The 25254-nt window shown below is 44.7% G+C and overlaps 1 protein-coding gene and 1 long non-coding RNA gene across 4 annotated transcripts; both read left to right on the forward strand.

The window, feature by feature from the left end:
- The first annotated feature begins 9403 nt into the window (after window positions 1-9403).
- On the forward strand, window positions 9404-10313 carry LOC130518518 (uncharacterized). The gene is made up of 3 exons (XR_008948061.1): window positions 9404-9672; window positions 9774-9926; window positions 10097-10313. It is a non-coding gene; the product is annotated as an uncharacterized LOC130518518 (long non-coding RNA).
- A 12007-nt stretch (window positions 10314-22320) lies between these two features.
- On the forward strand, window positions 22321-25029 carry npvf (neuropeptide VF precursor). Of its 3 annotated transcripts, XM_057021486.1 has the most exons (4): window positions 22321-24147; window positions 24398-24448; window positions 24527-24762; window positions 24855-25029. In XM_057021486.1, exons 1-4 carry the CDS (start codon window positions 23995-23997, stop codon window positions 24859-24861), a joined length of 447 nt encoding a protein of 148 aa, XP_056877466.1. In that variant the 5' UTR covers window positions 22321-23994; the 3' UTR covers window positions 24862-25029. The 3 variants fall into 3 exon arrangements, with proteins under 3 accessions (XP_056877466.1, XP_056877465.1, XP_056877464.1); XM_057021485.1 differs by having other exon boundaries at window positions 22340-24147; window positions 24398-24775; XM_057021484.1 differs by having other exon boundaries at window positions 22357-24147; window positions 24398-24762.
- Window positions 25030-25254: the final 225 nt, after the last annotated feature.

Here is a 25254-nt window from a genome sequence, read left to right on the forward strand (position 1 = left end):
ATCATCAAGCTGGCAACTTAAATACTTTATTGGCTTGGAGGTTTTTATGCTCTGGACCTCCGTCGTCCACTTCCTGCCCCTCGCTCCCATCAGTAAGCCCACCCAAGTCCCTTCAATCAGCTTGGCACTCTGCCCGGAACCCATGCACCCATCTGACCCTATTGCAAAAAGGCCTTTGCCCAGGCCTTTTTACCAGCTGACCCCTCACCTTTTGACCCAGCGTCTCACGCTCCCACTGACTTCTTGTTTTTTGCTTGGCAATCGTCACCACCTACACTCGCCTTCATCCTTAACATTACATTTAGCTAAGCTCGATCATTTCAACACATATTTGTGCTATCTGTGTTCTTAAAAGTGTAAATGGATGGTGTGAATGGTTGGGAGATTTTCCAGCAGGGTTTAATTAGACCTCTCATCCCTCCAGGCATCCTCCACTCCTCTTATCTCAATATGTTTGTCCCATTTGTCCATCACTTCCTTTCAATCCATCTTCATCTGTACGGCATCTCCTTTGCTCTGTCAAATCTATGTGCAGCGTGAGAGTTGATATGCCTCCCAGTAAGTATGTCACTGTCTCTTTCGTTCTTTTTTCTTGTTCCGTCTCTCTGTATGCCTTTCCTTTGCCTTGTGAGAAACTCTTAAGGGTCTTTGTTACCAGCTCCCATCACTTCCATGGCGACCAGCCCTGACTGACAGCTCTTAAAGAGGTCTCTCCACTGCAGGGGCCAGGGAAAGCCATGGTGGAATTTGTATATATATGTAAAATAGTAAGCACCTACATGTTGGGTGGGTGCATGTGCGACTTTTTTTTTGTCTTCTGCCCAATCCAGAGTGTTTTCCTTCCTTTCTTCCTCTGTCATTTTTCTTGTGGAAGGATTGCTGTGATGCTTATCTTGGTGACATAGACAAATAAACCAGGGCAGACTCAATCTAAGCCAGGCAATCAAGGCTGAGCCTTCTGAAATTTTTGCAAGTGTGTTTGTTTATCCCTTATGTTTCCTTTGAACACCCCCCCCCCACACACACACACACACACACACCGTCGCACACCACCACCACAACACATACTGCACACATACGCCAAATGCTGTAATAAATTTGAAACTATACAGTATAACTTGAGAAGAAAACTTAAAAGCAAGGTTAAGTGCAATGAAGTGAAAGCATGCAGCAACTGCTATTAAATACTTTTTTAAAAGGCCCATCATTTCATCTGGCGGCCGTTTATGGAGATCTTTCAATATTGCGTTACTACCTAATGTTGAGGATATTCAAATTCTCCTCAGGTCCCATGCAATGAGAAATCCCGGCATGCACTCTCTTGGAATTCTGACAAAGTAACACAAGGAAGCTTTTATGCAAGTATTTTCTTGTAATTATTTCAATCTTCTAAATGCTGAGTGCACTTTATGTACTTTATCTTGGCTCGGTGTTTTCTGGAATAGGCCTCATTATTCCCTATCAGACATTAGCCAAATACAGAAATTTTGATCAAAAAGATAAAATAAATCATTCTAGGGAATGGAAACCAGACTCAACTTAAATTCAGAACTCTGATATAACAGCTTTAAGTGGACACAATGATAGAAAGGGGTAGGGACATGGTCAGAGGTTGACATTTTGATTGACAGGAGCCCTGTTGTGTGACAGACAAAAGCAATGGAGTCGTGGCGCTTCAGAATGTCAGTTTGACTTCAAACTGAAGGTATTTTTTCTTCCCTACATGTCCCCATGCCATGATTCTAGATGATGGAAATAAGTGTCCATATAACTTGCATCAATCCAAGTCAAACATCGACACCTTGGCAGTCTGAAACTTAAATCCATACAATAACACACTCCTTAGACATTCCATAGCACTCCATGAGAGGGCCTGAATTATTACAAAAACATTCACTATGTAGGGAAACTCCAGAAAATACACAAGAAATGCATTTGGTATTTTTACCAACACCAACCTTGAAACGATCTGGAAATGGGAATAAAAGCGCACTGCATCGCCTTACAAACCACCTCGCCAAAATACCCAACCGTCAAAGATCAGATTGTTCTGCGGTAAATGGCTGACAATCAAACAGGTCGAGCAGCAAGGGAGACCATCTGGCAGCGGCACACTGCAGAATGGCAGTCATTCATTTCAGCCTCTCGGAGTCTCAGTTTCAGCAAGAGCCTCCGTAATTTGGACAAGCTGGACAAGTAGGCAAAAGAGAAACACAGTTCTCTCTGAGTCATATTTTAGGCTGCTCTGTTATCACCAAATTCTTTTCATCCTTTCAGAGGGACCTCTTTTTTGTTTGGAAAAGCATTTATACTTGGACAAAGTTGGCAGAAAAAAAGAACTGATGAGCATCACCGTCTCTTGAAAGTGACAGTTTACTGCTGCATCTCTGCGAGCTATCAATCTCCGGGGCATTCTAATTACCCATAATTAGTTATAATTGTATTTAATTGCCTGTGATTGGCTATAATTAGAGCAAGGCTCTAATCTGATTGGAGATCACAGGATTGTGGATGGGGGGGGGGGTCCTGTGTGGTTTGTCACTGTGTATTCCCTTGCTACTCTGTTGACCCGAGATGTACACATCAAAGGTTTTCATTTGTAACATAACTGATTGCTACCGGTTTCCCATCGTGTGGTTGCAGAATAACGGCGTAACAAGATTTAGCGTGTTTATGTTGCTAATGCTATAAACTATCTGTAAACGCTTTGACTGGACTGAAATTGGTATTGGGTAAATAAACTCCTACTGGCGTATACATCCTACGTGTAAGTGCATTCATGCATCCAAACACACACAAAGGTCTCAAAGAGTAACCGAGAGCCTGTGAGATGGCGAAGGGGATCATATGTAAACAGTAATGTAATACAGCACTAATCTGAATCACGTTTTCTTGCCCAGCACCGCCGAATTCCTAATTGTGCATGAAGCTGTCCAGAAGTCATGCTGAATTATAATATCCCGGACAGAACAAGAAAAGTGACTCTGCAGTGTTCTGATTAGGCCTGACGGGGAGTGGAGGGAGGAGATGTGTTTATATTGGAGGGAGAAATCCCTCCTGCCCTCAGTTTCTTACACGCTCTCGCCATCTTTTTACTTTCCTAATCACAGTCTACCCGGTGGCTTGACAGGCAGATGGAAGCGATTATACCGTAATAATAAACCATGGGAGGAAACCATGAGAGAGAGGGCGAGATGACAGAATGGGAGAAAGAGGAGAAGGCGAGATCCTATGAGGGCTCATGGGCCAGCACATGTGTCGATCATGCCCACGGATCAGCGCCTGTGCTTATTTCCATCACCTTGATGGCTCAGACCTACATCAGACCAGGAGGAAAGTAATCAGTGCTATTATTCTCCACTAGACGTGGATTGCTTTTCCTGCAGAGATGTGAAATCCTTGATAATATTCCAATGCAACCTCAGTGAGCATGCAGATGTTGCATACTTTGATCTTGAAAGATGAGGTTTCCTTTAAAATAACAACTCCCCAAGCAGGTGCTGTATGTTTATCTCAGTTCAATGGCGTGGTCATGCCCTGGCAGTAGCCTCATCCCACGACCTGTCTCCCTTCAGTCACAGTGTACTTAACATCTGCTCCTCAGGCTTGGTCCTTTCACAGCTTTTCAGCACTCTCATCGCTGTTTGCCAGATTTTAGATTTACCGAAAAGCTCATTTCAGCCGCTACTCTAGTCCTTCATCACAGTGAGTGTTGCACTTAAGTTTGGCCGTTAACTTCCAGTATAGTCCAAGCCATGCTAAAAAATAAAACTCCTTTTTTCCAGTTTGAAGGCAGAATTATGTTGTCATTGATGACATATTCTAAGTAACTTAACCTATGCGTAACAAGCAGTTTGTGAAAATGAATGTTGTTATTACACTTACAAAGCTATCAAAAGCAAAATCCCAGGACTGCAATGGAGCAGTTCACCTTGGCACTGAGGTGTGTGTGTGTGTGTGTGGTGTGTGTGTGTGTGTGTGTGTGTGTGTGTGTGTGTGTGAGGGCAGCTGGTTTTTGGATGAAGGAGTGAGCCATCAACCAGAGGCAAGCCCCACCCCTTTGCCTCTAACCTTTCACCCCTCACCCTAACAGCAGCATAATACGTCTGTTGAGGGACCAGGCTAAGGCTGTTTTCTGCTGACTTCAGCATCCTCTCTGTCCTCTAAATTGCCTTTGAAAGCACAGAGCGCCGTAGGGGGTAGCTGGTAGAGCCAGTTTTGTTCTGATTTTCATCATTTGCATACCTGTAAACTTCCACTGATTGAGTGAATGTTGGGAACAATCATGGAATTGTTGTTCAGTATGATCTCACTTTGCAGATGAAGCCATTCTGATGTGTTGATTTACTTGTTCATGCACACACTGATCATTTCCAAGTACTCTCAGCAAAATATGCTTGTTCATAAACATGAAACATTCAGCAAAGGCACAATGTGGTTGTCATGTTTTCATTTGCAAATCTCTGGATAAAAGGGTTCATTGCCACAGTTTTGATTTAATTTATCTGGGTTGTAATCTAAATACATTTGTAGGGCTATATAATGCATTTTACATGCATGAGCTTGTGACTTAAATCAAAATCTCTGCCTTGGATCACAACAGAAAAGACCAGAGCATATAGCGCATGACCATGTAAGTTCTGCACATGCTCATACTCTCCATCCCAACTCTACCTACTCTCCGCGTGCTACGTATGCAGTTGTGACTCTAAAAAAGGTACCCAGCTGAACCAATGACAAGAAACAAAACATTTTGGTTTTTTTCCTGTTACAATAAAACAAGTCCCATTCCACCCAATATTCCTGTCATGTTTCAGCACCTTATTTGTTTAAAAAGAACTGCCAGCACCTCGTGTTCCCAGCCAGCACAGCCAGAAACATCCCAGACGTCTCTTCCAATCTTTGTCTTCTCACATTTTTCAGCCTACAGCTCTTATTTTCCATTTTTGCCGTCTCCATGGTGGTTTGCAAAGCATGACATCATCACTCATCACCTGAGTGAGGGCTCAGTGACCTGTTTTCCACTCCAGATAAAACTCCAGTTTGACTTGCAGGACATTCCTACGAAGCTTTTATGCTGGGGTGTTGAGTCATGGACTGTAACTGCTGTGTATTTCTGTCACATCCATCAACAAGATGACAATCACAGGAATAAAAAATAAAACACAGAAGGCCACACCTCCCATTTAGGAAAGGATTCTACTGTAATTGGATTTGGGAATCGCCCGAAAACTGGAACACCGCGTTTCCCTTTCCTCACATGATTGGCAGTCGTCCATGGCGGCAGTATCTTGGACAGGCACTTCCTGAAATAGAGTTTCCTTCCTGCACTGTCAAGGCATTGATTAAAGAACAAGAGGATGTGGAACACCTGAAAGAACCAACAGCTAATCAGACCAGAGACAAACATATACAACGCACATATGGAACAGGGGAAAAGTTGACATGTCCGTGCATGCTTTGGTAGAAACTTGTCATCAGCGGACTGGACATCAGACACCAGTGCAGTCTTTAATCAGGAAGGCCAAATAATAATTGGTGTTTGGTTCAGCGGAGCGGGAGCTTGACTTTTTACCACGCAAAACATTGTTGCTGTCATAAAATCTTGATTAGCAGCTCGCACAGTTGCGTGAGGTTTGCCTGACTTTCCTCACATAAAGAAAAACGCATGCAATAACATCGGAAGCGTTACACAACCTTGGAACAACATTTCAGCCCCCTCTCTTCCAGAGTGAGCAGAAATCCATGACAAATATGTTTAGACTGACTCCATTCGCCAGGTGCATGTTTTGCATGATCAGTGTAGCATTAAAGTTAACACATATCCCAGTCAAAACCCCTCCATCCATTTATTTGGGTGCAGCTCATGGGTTCCTTGGCCATGGCTTTGTCGTCCATTATCTGCATCATAATGTCGGGGACGCAAAAGTTCCTGTCCGTGCGAAGTTTCGCCACCAATTCTGAAAGCTTTTCTGCCTCTTCTATAATTGCATGTTACACCTCTTTCTTTCAACTCAGTCATTCCATTCCCGCCAACCATCTGGTGCCCCTTCCCCACTCAGCTGAATTGGCTACTAACAACCTGCAGCTGGGCACACACACTCAGACACACACATGGCCATTTATTCTAAACTTGTAGAAATGGCCAATAGCAAGCAATGACTAAGTCCATCTCACAACTGTTTAACTAAACAGCATGGCCTGAGGCCAGAGGTGGCACTGGCTAATATTGCTGCTCGGGGCTTGTAGCAGCTGATTGCTGGCAGATGCTGTTTGTGTAATGGCAGAGGGTCCCAGCAGGGTACACCAGGGGCGACGGGAGCATTTCAGATCTGGGGAAAACAGCACAGACGTCGTAGCCTGTAGTCAAGGATGATAAGGAACATGGCGCAGGTCTCCTCTGTTGTGAATTGAGTGAACCCTGGTTCCTCCTGCCGTCAGGACTTAAGACCTGGACACTGTCAGCCACCGGAAGCACTCAAATGTCCAGGGCGAGCATTTTATCTGACCAGGTCCTCGTTGAAGCCCTTTTGCACCTCAGAGCCATTTCCCCAGATCCAAATCTAACATGTCATGAGGCCAGAGGATTAATTGGTAATCTTAACAGCAGCCATTATCAAGGTTCATTCTAACTTCTTTCCTTTCTCACCTTGTCAGCACATGTGAGCTGTCCATTTGACTATTGAGGAGATCCAGAGCACCCCTTCTCTCCTGCCTACACCCTCTCTTTTTCGTCTCTGTTTAGGACTTTGTCTCCCTCCTCTTGCTTCCTGGAGCTAATTTCTAGAGTGATTTCATGGCCACAGAATGTTCTAATTGCTAAGAGCTGGTCTCCTTCCCTGCAGGGATATGTACTATTTAGGCTTGGAATTCTCAGTGTGTGTATGTGTGTGTGTGTGGACACTTGCATGTGTGTCTGTAAAAAAAGGAGGGGAACTAGCATTTTCAGGTGGGTCAGGGAGTTTTAAGGCTGGGGTACCTGTCATTTTGATGGACGTCTGAGGGACCTGCTTGCCCCTGCGCCCCTGACCTCCTTCTCCACTCCTCTAGCACAAAAACATCTCACTCTGTCAGTTAAAACCCAGGTGGTGTGTGCCTTCATGTGTCAAACAGCGACAAAGAACAGGGACTTCCTCACAGACAGACCTCATAAGAACAAAATAACACTTAAACTCTGTCCACAATGTCTCAGTCAGTCGCACCAAAGACCTTCTTGCTTGCTTTGGGTCATGTTCTATAAGAATCAATACGAAAAGTCACGTGAGCATGTTGTATTTATAATCATGCCGTTTCAAGTCTATGCTCGCGCCTCAGTATTTCGTCATCGCTCAGTTTGAAGGTAATGAACATCGTCTCATGGTTTATTCAACAGCATGTGCGTGATCATGCTTTCTGTTTTCACACGTATGTTCGCCGCCTTACACGCCGTTATTTACGCGCGTGCTTTCTAATTTCACACTTCAAGCGCTTTCTGTCATTGGCTGGAAATAGAAAGATGAAAAAAATAGGAAAATAAAAGCAGGCGGCAGCGGTTGATGAAAGCGAAATTGAAAAATGAAAAGAAGTCAGGCTGCGGAGATGGAGGGAGCGCCGCTGAGGCCGCGGTCGCATGATGGAAACCAATCGCTGCGGAGGCAGCACAAATCAGCGGACCACATCGTAGCCAAGCGTGGGCTCGAAGTCGATGCACATGCGTTGACGTATAGAAACGATACCTCGGTATTGGTTTTGTCTGTGCTATTGAACAAACAGGATTGGTTTCTCAAGTGGTTCCGGGGTTCTATTAAACGTCACGCACTCAATCTGATACACAATCATGAAACAAACACTGCAATACGGCAGGACATGGGTTCTCCGTGTTTCTGCCTGAATGCTGTTCTCTGGCTCTCTGCGCTCTCTTTGAATCATTCTCTTCTCCCCTGTCTTCTGTCTGCTCTTTTTACCCGACATTTCCCAAGTGGTGGGGGTCCTGGGGGGGTTGGCTGTCCATGTCTCCATCTGACAGCCGTGGGGCTGCTTTTACACTGTCCAAACGGGGTGAGCCGTCACTCCTGATTAGCCCTCGTACTGCACAGAGCCGGGTAGTCGTGGGCCTCTGGAAGCCATTACTCAGCCGGTGAGTGAGTACCCTGTCCCCTCCTCTCACCCTTATCCTCCCCCCCAGTCACCCAGCCACCACCCTCCCCTTCCATTCAACTTAATCACTCACAGTTGCGTAAAGGAGGAGGTGGTGGAGGAAGAGAAGGAGAGGGATGGAAGGCCGGGGAGCCAAGTTGTGGCTCAATCAGCAACAAGTGCAACTGATTGCTATTTAAGTGTTTGATTTTTTTTTCTTTCCTGTTGGTGCTACAGGCCCAATTGCCCCCGACTGTGAGCTGCCCTGTTCTATGAGCGGAAGGTGTTCCTCGCAGAAACAGAAAATGAGTAGGCACACACACACGGCTGCCTTGTGTCACCGCGGGAGCGTTTCCCCCAATAACAGTGTCTGCCCTCAGCTGGAGCTTGTTAAAATTGTGACGGCTCGGCCAGCTTGTCTTTGTCAAATCTCTGATGTCACACTTGGACTGATGGTTGGGACGTGTGTGTAAACGTACTGTATGTGTGTGTCTGCAAGCTGGCAACAGAATCCTGAGTGATGGTGACACACAGACCAGAGGTTTATGTGATTCCCTGCAATCTGTCGCCTCCATGAGCAGTTAGCCAGGGTTGGTTGCAGGGTGGGCACATTTGAAGATGACAAACCACCAAACACACTAATTAGGAACACAAAGAGTTGTCTTGCAGGTCAAAGATAGAAAAGGGACACTTATTTCAAATGGCTGCACACATTGTCATGGAAATATAGATCCAGAGTGGATGCAGGAGAATGCAAAACATCAGACTTTAGAAGAAGTTCGCATTTTGTTCCATGTTCTAGCTTCAACCTTTCTTTTATTGTGAGCAGATTTTGTTCCTCAACTTGAGCCAAGTGGTTATTATTGTGATTATATGTACTTTGGTTTGAACAAAGTAATTGTAATTGTAGTCCAAACTAAAATAGAACTCTATCGAGCACATTCTTCCTCAGTGGCCCAATAGTCCCCTAAAATTAAAATACCAGGATCCACCCCAGCGTTTACTTGATTGCTCCTAATCCATTTCCCATTTGCTGTTAGGATTAGTGTGTTAAAATCCATTATTTTTCCACATGGATCTGTAAGAAAAAAACCTACCCAGAGACAAACTTCTGGTGAAAATGTTATTTTTCATGCTAGTCATAGTTGTGGCTAAACTGCATGCTAGTAAAAAAACATGAAGCCCGATTCAGTATGCGGGATGGCTCTCATATCGAGCACTTATTATTTTAACGCACGTCAAAATAAAAAAATATAGCAGAAGAGTTTACATTCACGCTGTTCTGTATTTAGTGCAAATGGCTGTAGGTTTCAGGCAAATGTAAAATTGGTAATCATTAGCAGGAAGGCCGTGGGTCTGCTTTGATCCAGGGGCACCCCGCCGAGGCCCTTTTCACAGAGGAAGAAACATCTAACGATGGATCACATTTCCCGTCCTTTTCCAGCTCCACATCCACTCCCCGTCTCCGCTTTCATCTCTCAAGTGCCGATGCCAGGTGCAGGGGGAAAAAAATAAAGGAAGATGCGTAAGCTATGTAAGATGGAGAAAGAGAGACAGGTAAATGAAAACATCCCTCACTTCTCAACAAAGACGCAGGGATCAGCTGGCAGGTTAAGAAGTGATAAAGTGTGACTGTGGAGGAGTGTGTTGCTCTGTAGGGTAACGGTTCAGCGGTCAAAAGAATGAAGAATAAACCTAAAAGGTGGCTCCCAGGACAAAAGCCAAAAGATGAAAACGGACAAATACGAAGCCGGATACAGATGCCGGATACATAACAGATAGAAAAGAGGAGAAGGTTGTTCATCTTCCAGGTACAATTAAAAAATGACAGGGTCTCCTGTCATTTTAGTGGATACAGATTTACTACTTGTATTTCCTGCTACTATATTTGAAGCAGGATTTTGTGAGACCTCAGTAAACTAGCCTGAAGTTCCTGACAAATTGAAAATAATAAAACTACTATGCTCTCATCTGTCTCCAGGGGTTACCAAGCGGACGGGGTCCCATGGCTGTCGTGTGACTTGCTAGCCAATTAGTGCAGAATTTGAGCCTTGTAATGAGTCTGGGGGGAATAAGGGGAGTTTGATTACAGCACCTAAACCTTCCTGCCGCCCCCAGCCTGCACCCCAAATACCTCACTGACAGCCAAGTCACAGCTGGAGACAATGGTAGCACAGCCCACACAGCCGTCTGTGTTCGCCGCAATTTGTGAATAAATGGATCGAACACATGGTTTTGCAGTTCTTGTCTCTTTTTTCTTCTCAAGGTTTATGATGGTGAAGGATTTTAAAGTATCTTTGTTGGCTTTGAGGAAGCTGCGGAACATGGAAAGAGAAATTCAGAACGCGTACGTGCTGGGTTTCTTTCCTTTCATGCCTATTCGTGCTCAGGCGTTCATTTGGAATGCACACCATAAAAGTCATAATAAACTCCGTGATTCAATCCTTCAGCGGTCCTGATTTGCAGGGGCCATCTGCAAAGTTGGAGTTTATTTTCTTTCTTTTTTTTCCTGTTACGGTAAATCAGAGCTCTGGAAGCAATCGGAGAATGCTTTCGACCTTGTCAGGGATCATTGTAAGCAATACGTAAGCAACATTAAGGGATTGGTAAACAGTGTCCATCTTTTGCCTTCAATTAAAACATGACCTGGTTTTTAAATGCAATTTAATTAGAGAAGTTCAAATTAAGGCAGAAAATATACTGGAATAGTCAAGTCGAACAACATCGTGGTTGTGTGTTCAGGCGTGACAGAGCTCCTCCTGTAATAGCCTACGTGTGCATTTACTCCTTGGCCGTGGCCCAGACACCATCAAAATCCAGGAAAAGAGCTGCTGGATCATCAGGGAGTGCCGTGCCCTCAAAACGACTCGCCCTAGCCACCTCGGATGTCACCGTGTTCCACTGCAATCCCGATGTGAGACCTGCACCAAGTACATTATTATCCTCAATGTCAACTCATATCAGCCATCAGCCTTCCCTTAATGCACAGTGACAGAAGCCCCACTGCGAGGACTCCACTCTGTCTTCTGATCGGGCAGCCAGATGGACAGCTCAGCAGCAGGGGGGGACCTGATATCAGTGTCAGCAATCAGATCTCACCCTCCAAGAGCAACTATACGTGTGTATGTGTGTATTTGAAGGGGAGGGCGCACGGTGCCAAAAGATTGTCGGGTGCACATGTGCTGATGGCGTCCAGAGTGTGTGTTGAAATGAAGATTAATGAACGTGAGACCCGAGAGAGCGTGTGTGTGTGTGTACGAAATTGAAGGGTCAGTGGAACGTCCGTCATAGAGAGAACAAACTTGAGCTTCTGTTTATGCAATGTGTGTGTGTGTGTGTGTGTGTGTGTGTGTGTGTGTGTGTGTGTGTGTGTGTGTGTGTGTGTGTATGGTTGTACTGTATCTTCTAAGTTTTCATTACTTGGTGTCCCACATATTAGGGTGTAGACTCACAAAGTTTCAGTCCAACAACACAATTCAACACCGTGATGCATCTGCTCTGTAAATGAATTGATCCATTTATCTATATTTAATATGAATTTATGTGCAGGCCTAAGATGAGAAACAAAAATCACAAATATATAGTATTTTATTGATGGTTCTTCTCACGATTTCATCTTAATTTATAGACAGAAATCATGCTGAAGGTCTCCTTTAGCTTATAAAATAAATAAAAAACAACTTAACTTGTGGCTTCAATCATGTTGGAACTGAAAAGAAAAAACATGATTATTCTCAGAAGATGTGTTGTGTTGCTTTCTTGCATTTATACCAGCAGCAAATCTTTGATGATAGTTTTATGGAAATTAGATATGAAATTTTCTTGATTCATTTCCCCACTCTGGTGGCCTGAGAAATTGTTCACTCAGCCATATTTAACTTATTAAACCCCTTTTTTTCCTTTAGTTTTAGATGTGGTAGACCCTTTTTTTGGGGGGGGGGGCATTCAACAGCATTCACACATCAGTAACTTTAATCAGCTACTTTAATTTGGATTAAACAGGAAATGGGCACATCCCACATACAGAAATCTGACAGTCACTGTTTTCAATCCATGTCTGTAATGTGTGGAAATTAGATATAAAAAACAGCACACAAACAGCGGAGGCAAAGTGGGTAGAAAGCTGTGGAAGTCAACCACAACCGAACAAAGCCCATAAATAAGGTTCCAGGGAGTCGTAATCCTCACTTCGTTAACCAAACAGTCCTGAGGAAATAAGAGATTACTCTGGGAATTAGTGCTGGAAAGTAAGGCATAAGGTAACAAACAACGTGACAGCGAGTGTGTGTGTGGAGGTTGGGTTTAAATACTAGAGAAGACTGGACTGATGCTGGGACGTGTCCTGAACTGCACTGATAGTTTAAATCCTGTATTTGTAAGGGAACAGTGCACAGCAGACATGAATCTTTAGCTGCTCTTTCATTTATAACAACAGGCTGTGCATGAATTTACTTTGTGCCGAGTGGTTCTGAGCGATGTCTGCTGCTTTGTTTGGATCTAAATTAAATATGAAGTGCGGCTGATTAATGCTGCAGCCTCTGTACAATAAGCTGTCTTGAACAGCAAAAGACTGTTAACTAAGACAACGTCGCAAATAAATGGTCAACAACAGTGAAATAAATACAAATATGTCAACGCTCTCAGCAAGACTCTGACAACATCCTTATGAGGGTTGGAGTCACCCGACATAATTAAGAAGTACAGATGTATTAGTCAAAGTTCTCCCAGCACTGTTTGTGTGTGTGTGTGTGTGTGTGTGTGTGTGTGGTGTGTGTGTGTGTGTGTGTGTGTGTGTGTGTGTGTGTGTGTGTGTGCGTGTGTGTGTGTCCCCTCACATTTACTACATATTGAGCACCAGAGACCTCATTCTACATGGAGTGGGACCATGTTTGCAAAGTGGGGCTATTTTATTGAGACCCACCACTTCAAAGGCCTGTTTTAGAGTTTGAACATGACTTTAAGGTTGAGGCTGAAATTGAAAATTGGGTTTAGGTTAGGCATAGGGCAAGGGTTAACTTTAGGAAGTTAGTTGGGATGGTTACAGTAAGGATACAGGTAAATAAGTATGTCTATGGTAAGTACCTACAAAAGTAGTCATTTGAGAATGTGTGTGTGTGTGTGTGTGTGTGTGTGTGTGTGTGTGTGTGTTAAGCTAAAGCATTGATATGTGATGTGAGGCAGGAAGGTACATGATGGAGATGGCGAGATTGGGAGGAAGGAGAATGCCGACACAAGCCTTCACACCATTATCCAGTCCCATCCGTCCTTCTCTGCCCATTCATCAGAGCAGAAGACTTCAAACTTCCCTTCCCACCATTTCTGGCATCTACTTTAGAAACTGTCACCACTTCAGACGTGAAAAGTTTGAAGGCCACTCACAGCCGTTCCTGATAGTTTTGGTGCATTGTTTTCTTGCTAAACTCAACATCTTTCCACTGATGTCTGGACTTGCCGCCGTTTCTTCTGTCACCATCCGCCCTTATTCATCCGTCCGCCCTTCCATCCATCTGTCAATCCATCCATTTATTCGGCCGCATCTGTCATTTCTGTTGTCACTTCAATCATCCACCTATTAGTCCATCTATCTTTCAAGCGCTGCGCTCCATTGCGTTTCAGCGCATCCCTCGCTCATTCACGTCTCCATCCTGCCTTTTGTGCGCCGCGGCTTTGTTGTGATCCGAACGTCGGCTCCCCCGCTGAGTTATGGTGACAGCTGCGGAGTAGAGATGCACCAGTGCGCTCACGTGCTCGAACACAGAGCCGAGGCCAAACACACCTGTGCAATGCACAGCAGCACGCCGCTTCCCATGACCTTATGCGTGCGTTGTCGCCACCTTACATGCCAGGTGGGGCGCTGCTCTGACACATACTGGAGGGTTTCACTGCAGAGTAAACAGGTAGTGGAACGACTCATAGATAAATGAATGGAGAGTGTGAATTTGTTTTGTGTGTGTTTATATAGGTTCAACAGGGTTAGAAGCCAGGGGCCTCTCTCCATGTGCCTGTTTGGAGAGCGAGTTAAATACAAGCCTGGTTGTCAAGGTGACAGGCCATGACAGCACTCCCTAGCAACATCAAAAACAACCAAGGAAGCACACAAAAACAGAATTTCAGCTCGCCCTCTGTTTCTTATCCACCTCGCCCGCCCTGTGCTACCTTTATCTGAATTCCTCCCGCCTCCAGACTTTTCAATTTGGGACATTTTTGGAGATTCACAGTTGGTAATTTTGCACACACATGTCACGTTCGGTCATGCTCAGACAAGCCAGAGCCGCAGCAGCAGCATGAGAGCTCTGTTGTGCGGTTTTACTACTGCTCCGCTTTCAGGCCTGCTGCAGTTAAACAAGAGATCACACGGCAATAGGTTGATAAAGATCTAAAAGGTGGGATGAAAGGAGAATTAGCAAAGTGGGTGAGAGAGAGTGATTATTTTAATGTTTTGTCGTTATGAAGGCATCACAGTCTGCGTAGCTGTCAGTCAGTAATTCTTGCCCTGCTTTGTATCTGGATATTTTACTGCTTGTTTGACAGCCCAGATGCCTGCAGGCATGCCAGACCTGTCAAAGCCTGCCACAAACCTCCTTCTGCCTTTTAAGTATCTACACACAGAGACACTCAGGTTAACAGGACTTCCTGTCTTTGACATAATGTCTAAGTAGATGTGGCACCAACATGGTGCCTGTTCGTAAAAGAATGAACCGTGCATGATACGGGACAAATAATAATGTTGACTACACATGTTTTATTGTAAAATATGTTTTAAATGACATCCAAGTCCTTCCCAAGACTTCAAAGTAGTTGTTATCAACATCTTTCATCAAACTGTGTGAAGAGATTAAAAAAAATATTATCTTTAATAATTATCATCTAGGTTTTCTCATATAAATGATATTGTTATATTATTCAGAGGTACGGTATATCACAAATATCACTGAGATCATATCTCACTGTATGTACGCCTGAATTAATACATAAATAAAATTACCCCCCCAAATAATTTCTAATTATTTGCCATAATAAACAGCATATTTGGAGGCAGGCTGTGGCCATGGATACATAAGAGTTATCATCATGTGATTAAAACGCATTGATGAAAGTGGCCGGCGTCAACTTGAACTTAAAAGAAATGCAGTTGCTGAAATGACTCTCTAGAAAAGTCCTGTGGCTACGACACATGCCTGTTAATATCGAAGGTCTGATGGCTCAAAGTCTGCTTTAGCCGGCGGCCTGAGCCTTGCCGGCCTCTGGAAATCAACTGAGTGGAGGCGTCATTAATTTGAAGCCTCTGAGAACTATCTGTCAGCAGCCGATGGGGAGGTTTCCACACGTTCTGTGTCAGCTTGTGTTTGCGAACAAGTCCATTCATTAGCCTGAGTCATCCGTTTTGACAAGGCATCTCTCACCAGCAGCTGGCTTTTCACCATTTCAGCTGTCCGCTCGTGATTTAAGGCGGACAGGCTGCGGCCCTCGCATGCATGTACGCTCACACGGGCGGAGGTGAAAAAAGAATTTGGCGAACCTGCCTGCGCATTCCAACAGGGGTAGACTGCTAGTGACAGTGAGAGTGAACTGGATCCATGAGAGCTTTCAGTTAATGGTGCTGACATTAATATAAAAGATTGTGACATGTTGTGACTGTCTGATGGCTCTTTAACAATATCCGATGATGACAGCAGGGGACTGGCTTTGGTCTGCGAATACGACTACAGCCGAACTGTTGTGTCTGTTCTCTCTGATTAATGATTCTGCAGAGTCATTATGAGGTGAAATGTTTATAGGGTACAATAAGATGAGATGATAGATTAAATTAAAAGTCGGGTCCTTTTTACCATCAACTCAAAGCCTGTATGGGATTTTTCAACCAGAGCGCTGTTCCACATTAGGAGGAATGCAGGTAAACAGAGGTAGTGTTTGCTTAATATTGAAACATGGAAACACTACGCAAACAGATTTACTAGCCAGGAGTCAAAATATGCCATTTAACTTTCATTTTGGTTGGTTTAATATTTGCAGAGCCCATTTTTCCACTGATTAAGGCCAGCGAATGGGACAAGACCGGTGAAAATGGGGCAAAGTATACATTTACGGCCTATAACCCCGTAACGCTCAATAAACGGAAGGGAATTGGCAAAGGAAAGGGAAAGATAGGGATTGAAGTAGTAGATAGTTGCTTTGGATTTCTCCTGCAAGGGTACTAAAATAAAAGCTGTGTTGCTGCCACACTGACGCCGATACATCTCACTTCATCTGAAAGTCACTCAGGGCTTCCGTGTAGTTTATACATCGTAACTTGAGATTGTGATCGAGAAATCTGAGATAGTTGCACATTTGTTAAAGGGGCTGTGCGATTCTCTGTCGGCGTGTCCGTGTGTCATGTGGGCTCGCTTTCTTGTGGATTCACGGCAGCAAATCCACATTCCCAACTTAGATTCTTCTCGCTCCTGAGCAGCTTTAGCTGCTGTTAAACTACGGTCTTGACGTGACTTCATTACTAGAACACCCAAACCAACACAACCATATTAGATCAGGTTGACATTATCCAAAGCATGATAAATGGCCACAGTTATGTGGCTCTGTGTGTACATCTGCGCCTCTGAGCTGTATATAGGCATCTATTCTCCCTTTCAAGCCTCCTCCACCCTATTGCCACAGCAGTTGCCTTCTTTTCACCATTGTTTCGCCGCCACACGTGTTCCCTTTCCCACTGCAGCGCGTCTGTATCATTTGCCGCCATGGCTCAGTCAGCTCCTGCTGTGACGTGGATCATCTTCATTCATATTTTCGTACCCCCGATTATAATATTATGCTGATATCAGACTGGAATCCTGTATTTCGGGGACCTCATGGGAGTCCTAGAGGTACAGGGGTCCCTTCTCCCACTCATTCTCACCAAGAGCAGATGGCTATGGCTGGGCTGGCTGAGTGAATGGGCCCCTTTTGTTTGTGGATGTAGCGTAGCCGCCTAGCCCAGATGGCATTTACACCTTTTGTGTCACTGCAGACTTTCAGCAAAATGAGTGCACTGTCTAATTCGGTAGGTGGTAGCCCTTTGCTCTCTCTCCTTCACTCACCGCTTTGCCTTTTACTCTCAGCACAATGGTAAAGAAAGAATGGCAAAGAAAAGAAAACACCTACAGCCACATGCTGCTGCCAGGAGAATCACCATTACTGATATATGAACAGAAGGTACGTAAGCATCAACGTATCTCACAAATTATTTCCACACATTTGCGACGGTGGAAGCTCAAGACTCCCATGTGGTTGACTGACGAGCTTGATGAAAGAGGAACTAATAAGGCAGATGTGCCACAGCGGTTTTTGGGCGCCGAGGTCAGCCGGTGAGAGCAGCTGACAGCGCTGCTGCTGAAGATCAGACAATGACATCACGAGGTGTGTGACAGAGGACGGACTTTCATTAGCTAGGATGGGCGCTATGATTAGACCAGTTGAGCCACCTCGTGGCAGCGGTGACGGATTGGAGCCAGTAAAATGAAATTGGTTTAACTTTGGAAAGGTATTTTCAAGTGTGCAAAGGTTGGCAAGTTGGCCAGACTTGTACTAACAAACAGCAAGCTCGCTGTGTCACGTCTTTCTGTTGGGCAACACTGAAATTACTGGAAGGAAATAGGTGTTACTGTTGGACCGGGACTCAGTTTAGTCACACTCATGCAGCATATCAACGGAAAATAGATTTGAACGTGTACAAATATAATAACGAGCATCACAAATATAATCATGATATTTCAAAAAGAGAAAGTTCAAAACAGATGTAACTATAGTTGTTTAAATGGAAGCATGTGTGTGTGTGTGTGTGTGTGTGTGTGTGTGTGTGTGTGTGTGTGTGTGTGTGCGTGATCCTTGATCTCGTGTCTTCGTCACTGACCTGACAGAAAAGGTGTCCTCAGTGACCTTACATCTCTCATTTCCATGCTAACAGCTAATTTACTGCCGCTGATGATGTCAGACGCCTAATGAATCGACACTTTTGTGCTAACGAAGGCCTTGGATGCCTCACAAATCACAGCGGGTGCGCTCTGATTGCATCGTAGGGTGTCATTATGTACCCCTGTATGCCCTTGAGAACCTCCGAAGTAGACTGTTGAGTTTCAGAGTGTTCCCTCATCCCTGTCGGAGACAGCCTGCCCGGCAGACTGTATTTACAACCGCTTCGGAAGAAAATGGTCTGATTACTGTGAGGGATATACACAAAGCATCAAGGCGAGGAAACAAAGAGGGAACGGGGTTCCGTGTCACGCTTTGGTTTTCTCACGTGCGTGCATCCGACCTTACAAACGCACCAACAGAGAAAACACTCGTCCTGCTCTGTTTCTGGCAGAGGATGTGGTTCCAGAGAGCAGTCTGGTGTTTCAGTCCCAATCCATCCTCCCAGCCCAGATCAAATACAGCGGCGGGCAACCAAAGATGATGTCACTATCCCGCAGCTGTCCCAACCACTCAGTGTTGCGCCGCCGAACGCATGTGTGTGTGAAAGGATCCGATGAGGTCAAATTGGACCCTTTCTCTCTCCGCTTCTCCTTCTCTTTAATTCTATCTTCGCTCCAGACTCGAGGGATTCGGCCGACCGTGCTGAAAGCTGTGGTCTGGATCGAGTTCCCACCGCGTGTGTGTGTGTGTTTGTGTATTTTACTGTATATGCACACACTTCAAAATGTGGATGCCGGGAATGGCGTTGGGAGAGAGTGAGGGGAAATGAAGGGAAAGTGCAGATTCTTTTACAATCACAGCGTCCCAGCGTGCAGACATACACTCCGTGCATGTAAACATGTTGACGTGTCAGTAATATACCATGCCGCACCGTGACATCATTCCTGCAGTCGTGCGAAACACTGTAGAATTAAAATTGTTTGTCTCTGTTTTTCACGAGGAGGAAGCTAATCTCTTGCCAGTGAAAAAGCGTAATGTCGCTTTTAGCTCAATTTCAATGAATTGAAATCCGATAATTTGTTGATTTATTTGTTCAAATAATGAATACAGCATGTTTCTTGCTCTTCTCTGAGCTTCGCTCACGTCCAACAGCTGAGTCTCTGCAAGGAGCGGCGCACAAATGCATCATTAATTTTCCACAACCTTGTGTAAATCACTCATATTTGGAACAAATAGTCTGCGCTCAAAATCTCCGCGCTGCTTTTTGAATGACGACTGCAGGATTGACCCGGGCTCTCGGGACGTTGAGTTACTACTAGCATAGCATGGTGCCATATCTCTTCCATGCGAATTGCGTTCTATTTAACGTTTCCCCCTCTATACCATAAGGCTCCGTTAATCAAAGCATTGTAGACCAAAATCACAAACAAAAGCTTCCAGATTTTAAATCTGGGGAGAGAGCGACACTGTGGCACGCTGGAAAAAATCAGCATCGGCTGCTGAAAGCTTCCTGGAAGTAAGAAATGCTTCATGTGGTAAGTGCACTTCGACGCTCGTATTTAAAATTCTATTCAGATTGCAGGGCTTTTACAGTCAGGCCGCTTGATTTAATTAAAGCCTTCCCCCTTTGCAACAGGCATGTTTATAAATGCAGCGTAGGTACACACTCGTCCTCGTGCTGAATTAAATAACCTCATAAACATGACTGCTTTTCTAACCGAACGTCCATGTTTATGTTCTTGTGGATGTGTATGACCGGGTCTGACCTGGCATCTGGCTGTACCTACACAAAGACAGCGATTGAGAGTTATCATCCATAGCTCCGTCAAGACCCCCCCTGCCCCGCCGTCGTGCCTCCACCTCCCAACGTTAAGTGAGCGGTAAATGAATAAAGCAGCGCGCACTTCCTGTCCGTGCAGCGGGGGAGAGCCTCGCGTATTCAATTATTGATAATGTGGAGGGGTTGCGTCTCCATCATCGTGGTGGGCCAAATATTTACGTAATTTGATTTAGTTACGTTCCACTCATTCATTTATTTAGATCCTCGTCCCTCTGTCATCCCTCTGTGGTTCAGCTGCATCATGGGAACAGGTTAGAGGTCACTGCGTGGGCGTCCGAGGTGACTTTTGACCCAATCTGACCCGCTGAACAGCAGCACCACTGGCTGTCCAAGGGGGGAGCGGAGTGCCATGTCAGGCCGAACAGCTGCAAAGGAGAGTATGCTCTCTGTCCTCTTTATACTTGGAATTTACTCCTTTTTTTACCTCTTCTAACTTTTTCTGACAACACCACTAATGCAGAAATGATGCCGTCGGAGGCTAGCTCTTCAATTTCCGCCATTGCCCGGGGAAGAGGTGGAGGTTTTTTCACTGACGTCGGTGCGTTTGGGATTTATGTGTCCAGGTTTTAAAGAGGTTTTCCAAGGCCCACGGATCGTGAAACCCGCTCAACAGATAAACGGCCGAGCTAAAACTCAAATCAAGCAGCGGCAAAGAAAACAACAAAATGACAGGATGCGGTGCCATTTCCCACACTGCACAGCGGGGATTTCTAAATACAGCTGCTGTGTGAGAATCTCTCATCTTCCTGATTTGTTGTTATTCGGCATATTTTCATGTTTCTTTAATCATAGTATTTGTGTTATATTTCTGTTTTTTTTTTCCCCTGCAGCTCAGTGGCTCCTCCCATCTGTAATCTGGAGCTGATTAAACTCTTAAATCTAAAAGGAGCATTTATGCTTTGGGTGGTGGTGATTGTGGTAGTGGTGTGTGTGTGTGGGGGGGGTATCTTAAAGTAAAAATGTAAAAGTGTAAGACAAAACATATGCCATGGCAGATATTCCAACAAAGCCCACATGTCTCTCACCAGACACACACCCCTCTTCCAGGGCCTCTTTTCTTCCCCCTCCGCTCTCCCATCCTCCCCCTGCACCCCTCTCATCAAGGTTCATTTGCTCTGTTTCCTGTCTGTTAGCCGCCTCCTTGCTTTTCCTCTCCTTCGCTCATTGGTGGATTCCTGCCAGTCTCTGATTGCACATTGTGTTCGGTCCCTCCTGTCATGACCCCACCCCCTTCGTTAAGGACACGCCCCCGTTTCCTGTGAGAACCACCCCTCTTTCCTCACTCTTCAGCAGCTCCTCCTTCTATTCGAGAGGAGGGTAAAAAAGGTGCTGCAGCGCCTCCCAGTGGACGGGATGTTTAACAAGGAGCAACCTCGCGTTTGATTTTAAGTTTTAAAGTGTATTTAATAAGTGGAAACAGCAAGTTGAGTTTATTAAATACATTTGTATATAAATTGATATTCTTGTTCTGACTAAAATGGAATTATAGATAGAAAACAGTCAACTCAGCTGTAATTTCACATGATATAAAGCACCTTAATGTTGTTTTGGGTTAAAAAAAAAGAAAGAAAAAACAAAACATGTTTTAATAATTTGAATATAATCACAGGTAAAGGATAATAGCTGGCTGAACCGGCGCCCTAGATTTTAAGTGTCTTTTTTGCTATTGTATTTTTTACTTGTCATCTGTTATATACTTATTTTGATTAATAATAGAAGCCCGACTTGTGAAAACAGTTGAAAATTACAAATAGCTATATGCTAATCCTAAATCAATCTAAAAGAGACAGCTAATAATTGCTAATTACCAAGTATAAGTACTTTGGTCTGGCATAAGGTCAGCTATCTAATTTTCTTTAAGTGTGAATGTGTAACAAGCATAGCACTTTAAAATTAAATTTATCGTCCCAGGAAAAAGTAATCTGCCTTGAATGTGATTGTGACAACTGTGTGATTGTGTAAATCAACTCTGTCCCCAGAACAACAATTTGCACATGCAGGCAAATCCGAGCCTGGCTGTATGTGGGTGCGTCTGCCGAGCCTCAGCACGTCTCCCCATACATCATAACGCACAGCTCCTGCAGAAATGGATTCGATCATTGATAAAACTATTACCCGTCGCAAAGGTTTGATGGATGTGGCTCCCCGTTGAGTGTGTGGGCATGTAAAGTGTTGTGATGGTGACCTCGATGATGTCTGACTGAGGGGGGAGATAAAACTGCACATAAATCAGCTCAACAGGGGGGTAAGAGCTCATCTCCACAAATCATCCCAGGAAGTCCTCCAGAGGAATTTTGGGAACGGTGCCAAATCCCAAAGACAGTCCCCCAAAGCGGAACGTGGTGGTCAGTGGTGTCACCGTGGCCTCTTTTGTCCTCTTCTCTTGGTTCATATTCTTTTTGTCTTGATGCAACATCTTTTGAATTTTAAATTTCGATGCAGCGTCCTCATCTTTCCTTCTGTGTGTGTGTGTGTTCACATTTATTACATATTGAGTACACAAAACTGCATTCTTCTAGGAAAGTGAGGACCTTTTGCCTGGTCCTCACTTCAAAGGCCTGTTTCAGGTTTCAGACTTGGTCCTAAGGTTGGGTTTGGACTTGGGTTGAGGTTTGGGTTGAGGTTTGGGTTAAGCATTTAGTGGTGATGGTTAGCGTTAGCATAAGGAGCTTACAAGTTCAGAAGTACACGGATGAACGTGTGCATTTGCGTGTGCTTGTGTCTGTGTATGTGTGTGTGTCAGGTCTGAAGTTTAAATCAGGTCCATATTTCTATCAAGGAAGCGGGGGTCTGTTTTTAAACAAGGCAGCAGCCAGTGAGAGGCCCGAATGTGAATAAATGGAAAGATGAAAAGGCCGCCAGGGTGCCGAGGGATGCACATTAATAACATTAAGAGGAGAGAATTACAGTGGCGGAGAACAAGGTCTTCGAGGGAGTGCTCGCAGAGCCCGGTGAAAGAACAAAGAGACCGTTAGAGGTAAGCAGGGGCCCTTTGCGGATAAGATTCTTGATACGTGTCAGAAATGGGGTCGTAAATCCTGCGGCCTGTACTCAGGCAAGCCACAGCTGGGGGGTCAGCGAGGGTAAAAATGGAGAGAAAGGGGGAGGTAAATGATAATGCAGAAAGAGTGAGTGAAACCGAAGCCACAACAGAGAAAACAGACCCGAGATACTGCTTCTAAAAGGCTTTGTTAGGTCTGTGTGCTCCGGTGTGGCAACGCGGCCACAACGCAGGGGTCACGATGCAAGCGTCGCATCAACTCTTTGTAAAGCTGCTCGTCTCACACCGAGCGTTCCTCACATTCTCTCTCATCAGGACGCAGATATTGTTGCTGTGAATCATCATGTAAATATCCCAGACATGGGCAAAAGCTGGAATGGTGAATGATGTCACGCTGCCTCTAGCTGGGAAAAGTTGGGTCCAAAAGGTCTCGGCCACAATCAATAATCTGCCCCTTGGTTGCGCCGACTGGGAATATTCTCTACATTTCAATGTACTGTTGTCATCTAGCATCTTCCTATCTCATATCAAGATCTCCAGCTCATTTTTGATGTACCATGTCAGCACTTTGGAGACAGCAGGTGCTCTTTTATTCCTTCTTTTCTCCAGACTTTGCAAAGCCAAGTTTGAGACAAGTCCAGCGACCTGCAAACAAGCCTGCAAACAAGGGCCAAACAAGCGTCCTTTAAACGTACCACATTGGTCTTTACTCACTTGTGGCTAAAATCTGTCAACTGTAAAGTACAATGAATAAAAGCAGCGTATGCTTGAAATGGCACGTACACGTTGATTTGAGTCCGGTCCTATTTTGTTCTGTGTGACCTCATCGCTGTTTGTTGTGTTACTCTTTGATCAGAATTTGTTCCTAATTGGTACTGCAGACCTGCACGTAATTAGCAAAGCTAAAGAAATATGCCTTCTGTAGAATTCCTCCCCCCCGTATTCTTTCATTCAGCAGCCCAATTAGTACATGCATTCTTTTCTGAATATATTCTCTAGAGGTGGATGATTATTGAGGCAGGTATTAGAGGCTGAAACATATACAGGAGTGTGTGCAAGAGGTTACACGTGTGTGACGTATGCCTCCGGGAGACTTTAATATCAGCAGGGAATAAGCCGTGTGTCTAGAGAGGAGCAGTCTCCTGTGGTCGACATGTTGGTCACTGCCTTTCTGGCAATGCTTCTGATGATTGCTGGTATCGGAGGGGCAGCGGAGACTGATTTGCAAGTCAACGGGAAGTTGAATGACAGAACTTTGAGCAGCAGGGAAGGAAGACACAATGTGAGAAAACAGCTGCGCCATCAGGTAAAAGCTATTTAAAGCTAGTTAAAGGGAGGTTCGGGAGGCCTAAACTCTGATTTTTGTCTTAAAAAGTGAGAATTTGCTGTCTTCTGTTGCTTTAATAATATGATCTAAATACTAAAAGAAAGAAATATTTTGTTCTCATTAATTTGAACTCCATACGAGAAGAATAAAGGAGCGCCGACTGACATTTTATTGTCTATACCTGTGTTTTTGACAGATCTGAAGTGATTTAAATTGTTTTCCCTTTTAGATTAAAAGTAACATCCTCAGGAGTTTGGACATGGAGCGCATCAATATTCAGGTGAGCCCCACCAGCGGCAAGGTCAGCCTGCCGACCATCGTCAGGCTCTACCCACCCACTCTGCAACCCCATCACCAGCACGTCAACATGCCCATGCGCTTCGGGAGGGATGGCGTCCAAGGCGGCGACCACGTTCCCAACTTAAATCCTAAAATGCCCCAGAGGTTTGGGAGGTCTTGGAAAGTGATTCGTCTGTGCGAGGACTGCTCTAAAGTGCAGGGAGTCCTGAAGCATCAGGTCAGATATGGCAGAAACGGCCAGAGTCTCATCAGAACGCTGGTCAATGCACAGCTGCTGAAAACTGGCCTGCACTGGTGAGCAACACCTGTACGTTCATAGAGATACAGCTCGCCTCCACGCCTGCAGTCGCATCTCCACCTCTAAGCTTGTGTTCTTCTTCCAACAGGACCTGAGATATTAATTCCACAACCAGCTCTGAAATGATGGAAGTGCCAGAAAAGACATCAATGCATGAGGTCACTATATGCATAAAGAATTGGACGGATCACACGTCGAAACACGTAAAGAAACCTTGTGGGAAATGACATGAACGGAAATAAAAGTCTCTCATTTTGCATTGATCTCCCTCTTTTCATGTAGTGTTTTTAATTTTTGTCTTAATTATTAGGACGACGTGGACAAACAATCCGCACAGTGCCTTAGTGATTAATATCTAAATCACAACGTCCCTTTTAATTAAAGTGAATATGGTCAGCTTTTTTATAATTAAGCAACTGTGCAATTAAACAACATCTGAGGGCCTCCACCCCCACCCAGATAATACAGCAAATGGGCCTTGTTGGAAG

Source organism: Takifugu flavidus, chromosome 21 (genome assembly GCF_003711565.1).
Source record: "Takifugu flavidus isolate HTHZ2018 chromosome 21, ASM371156v2, whole genome shotgun sequence".
Classification (NCBI taxonomy): domain Eukaryota; kingdom Metazoa; phylum Chordata; class Actinopteri; order Tetraodontiformes; family Tetraodontidae; genus Takifugu; species Takifugu flavidus.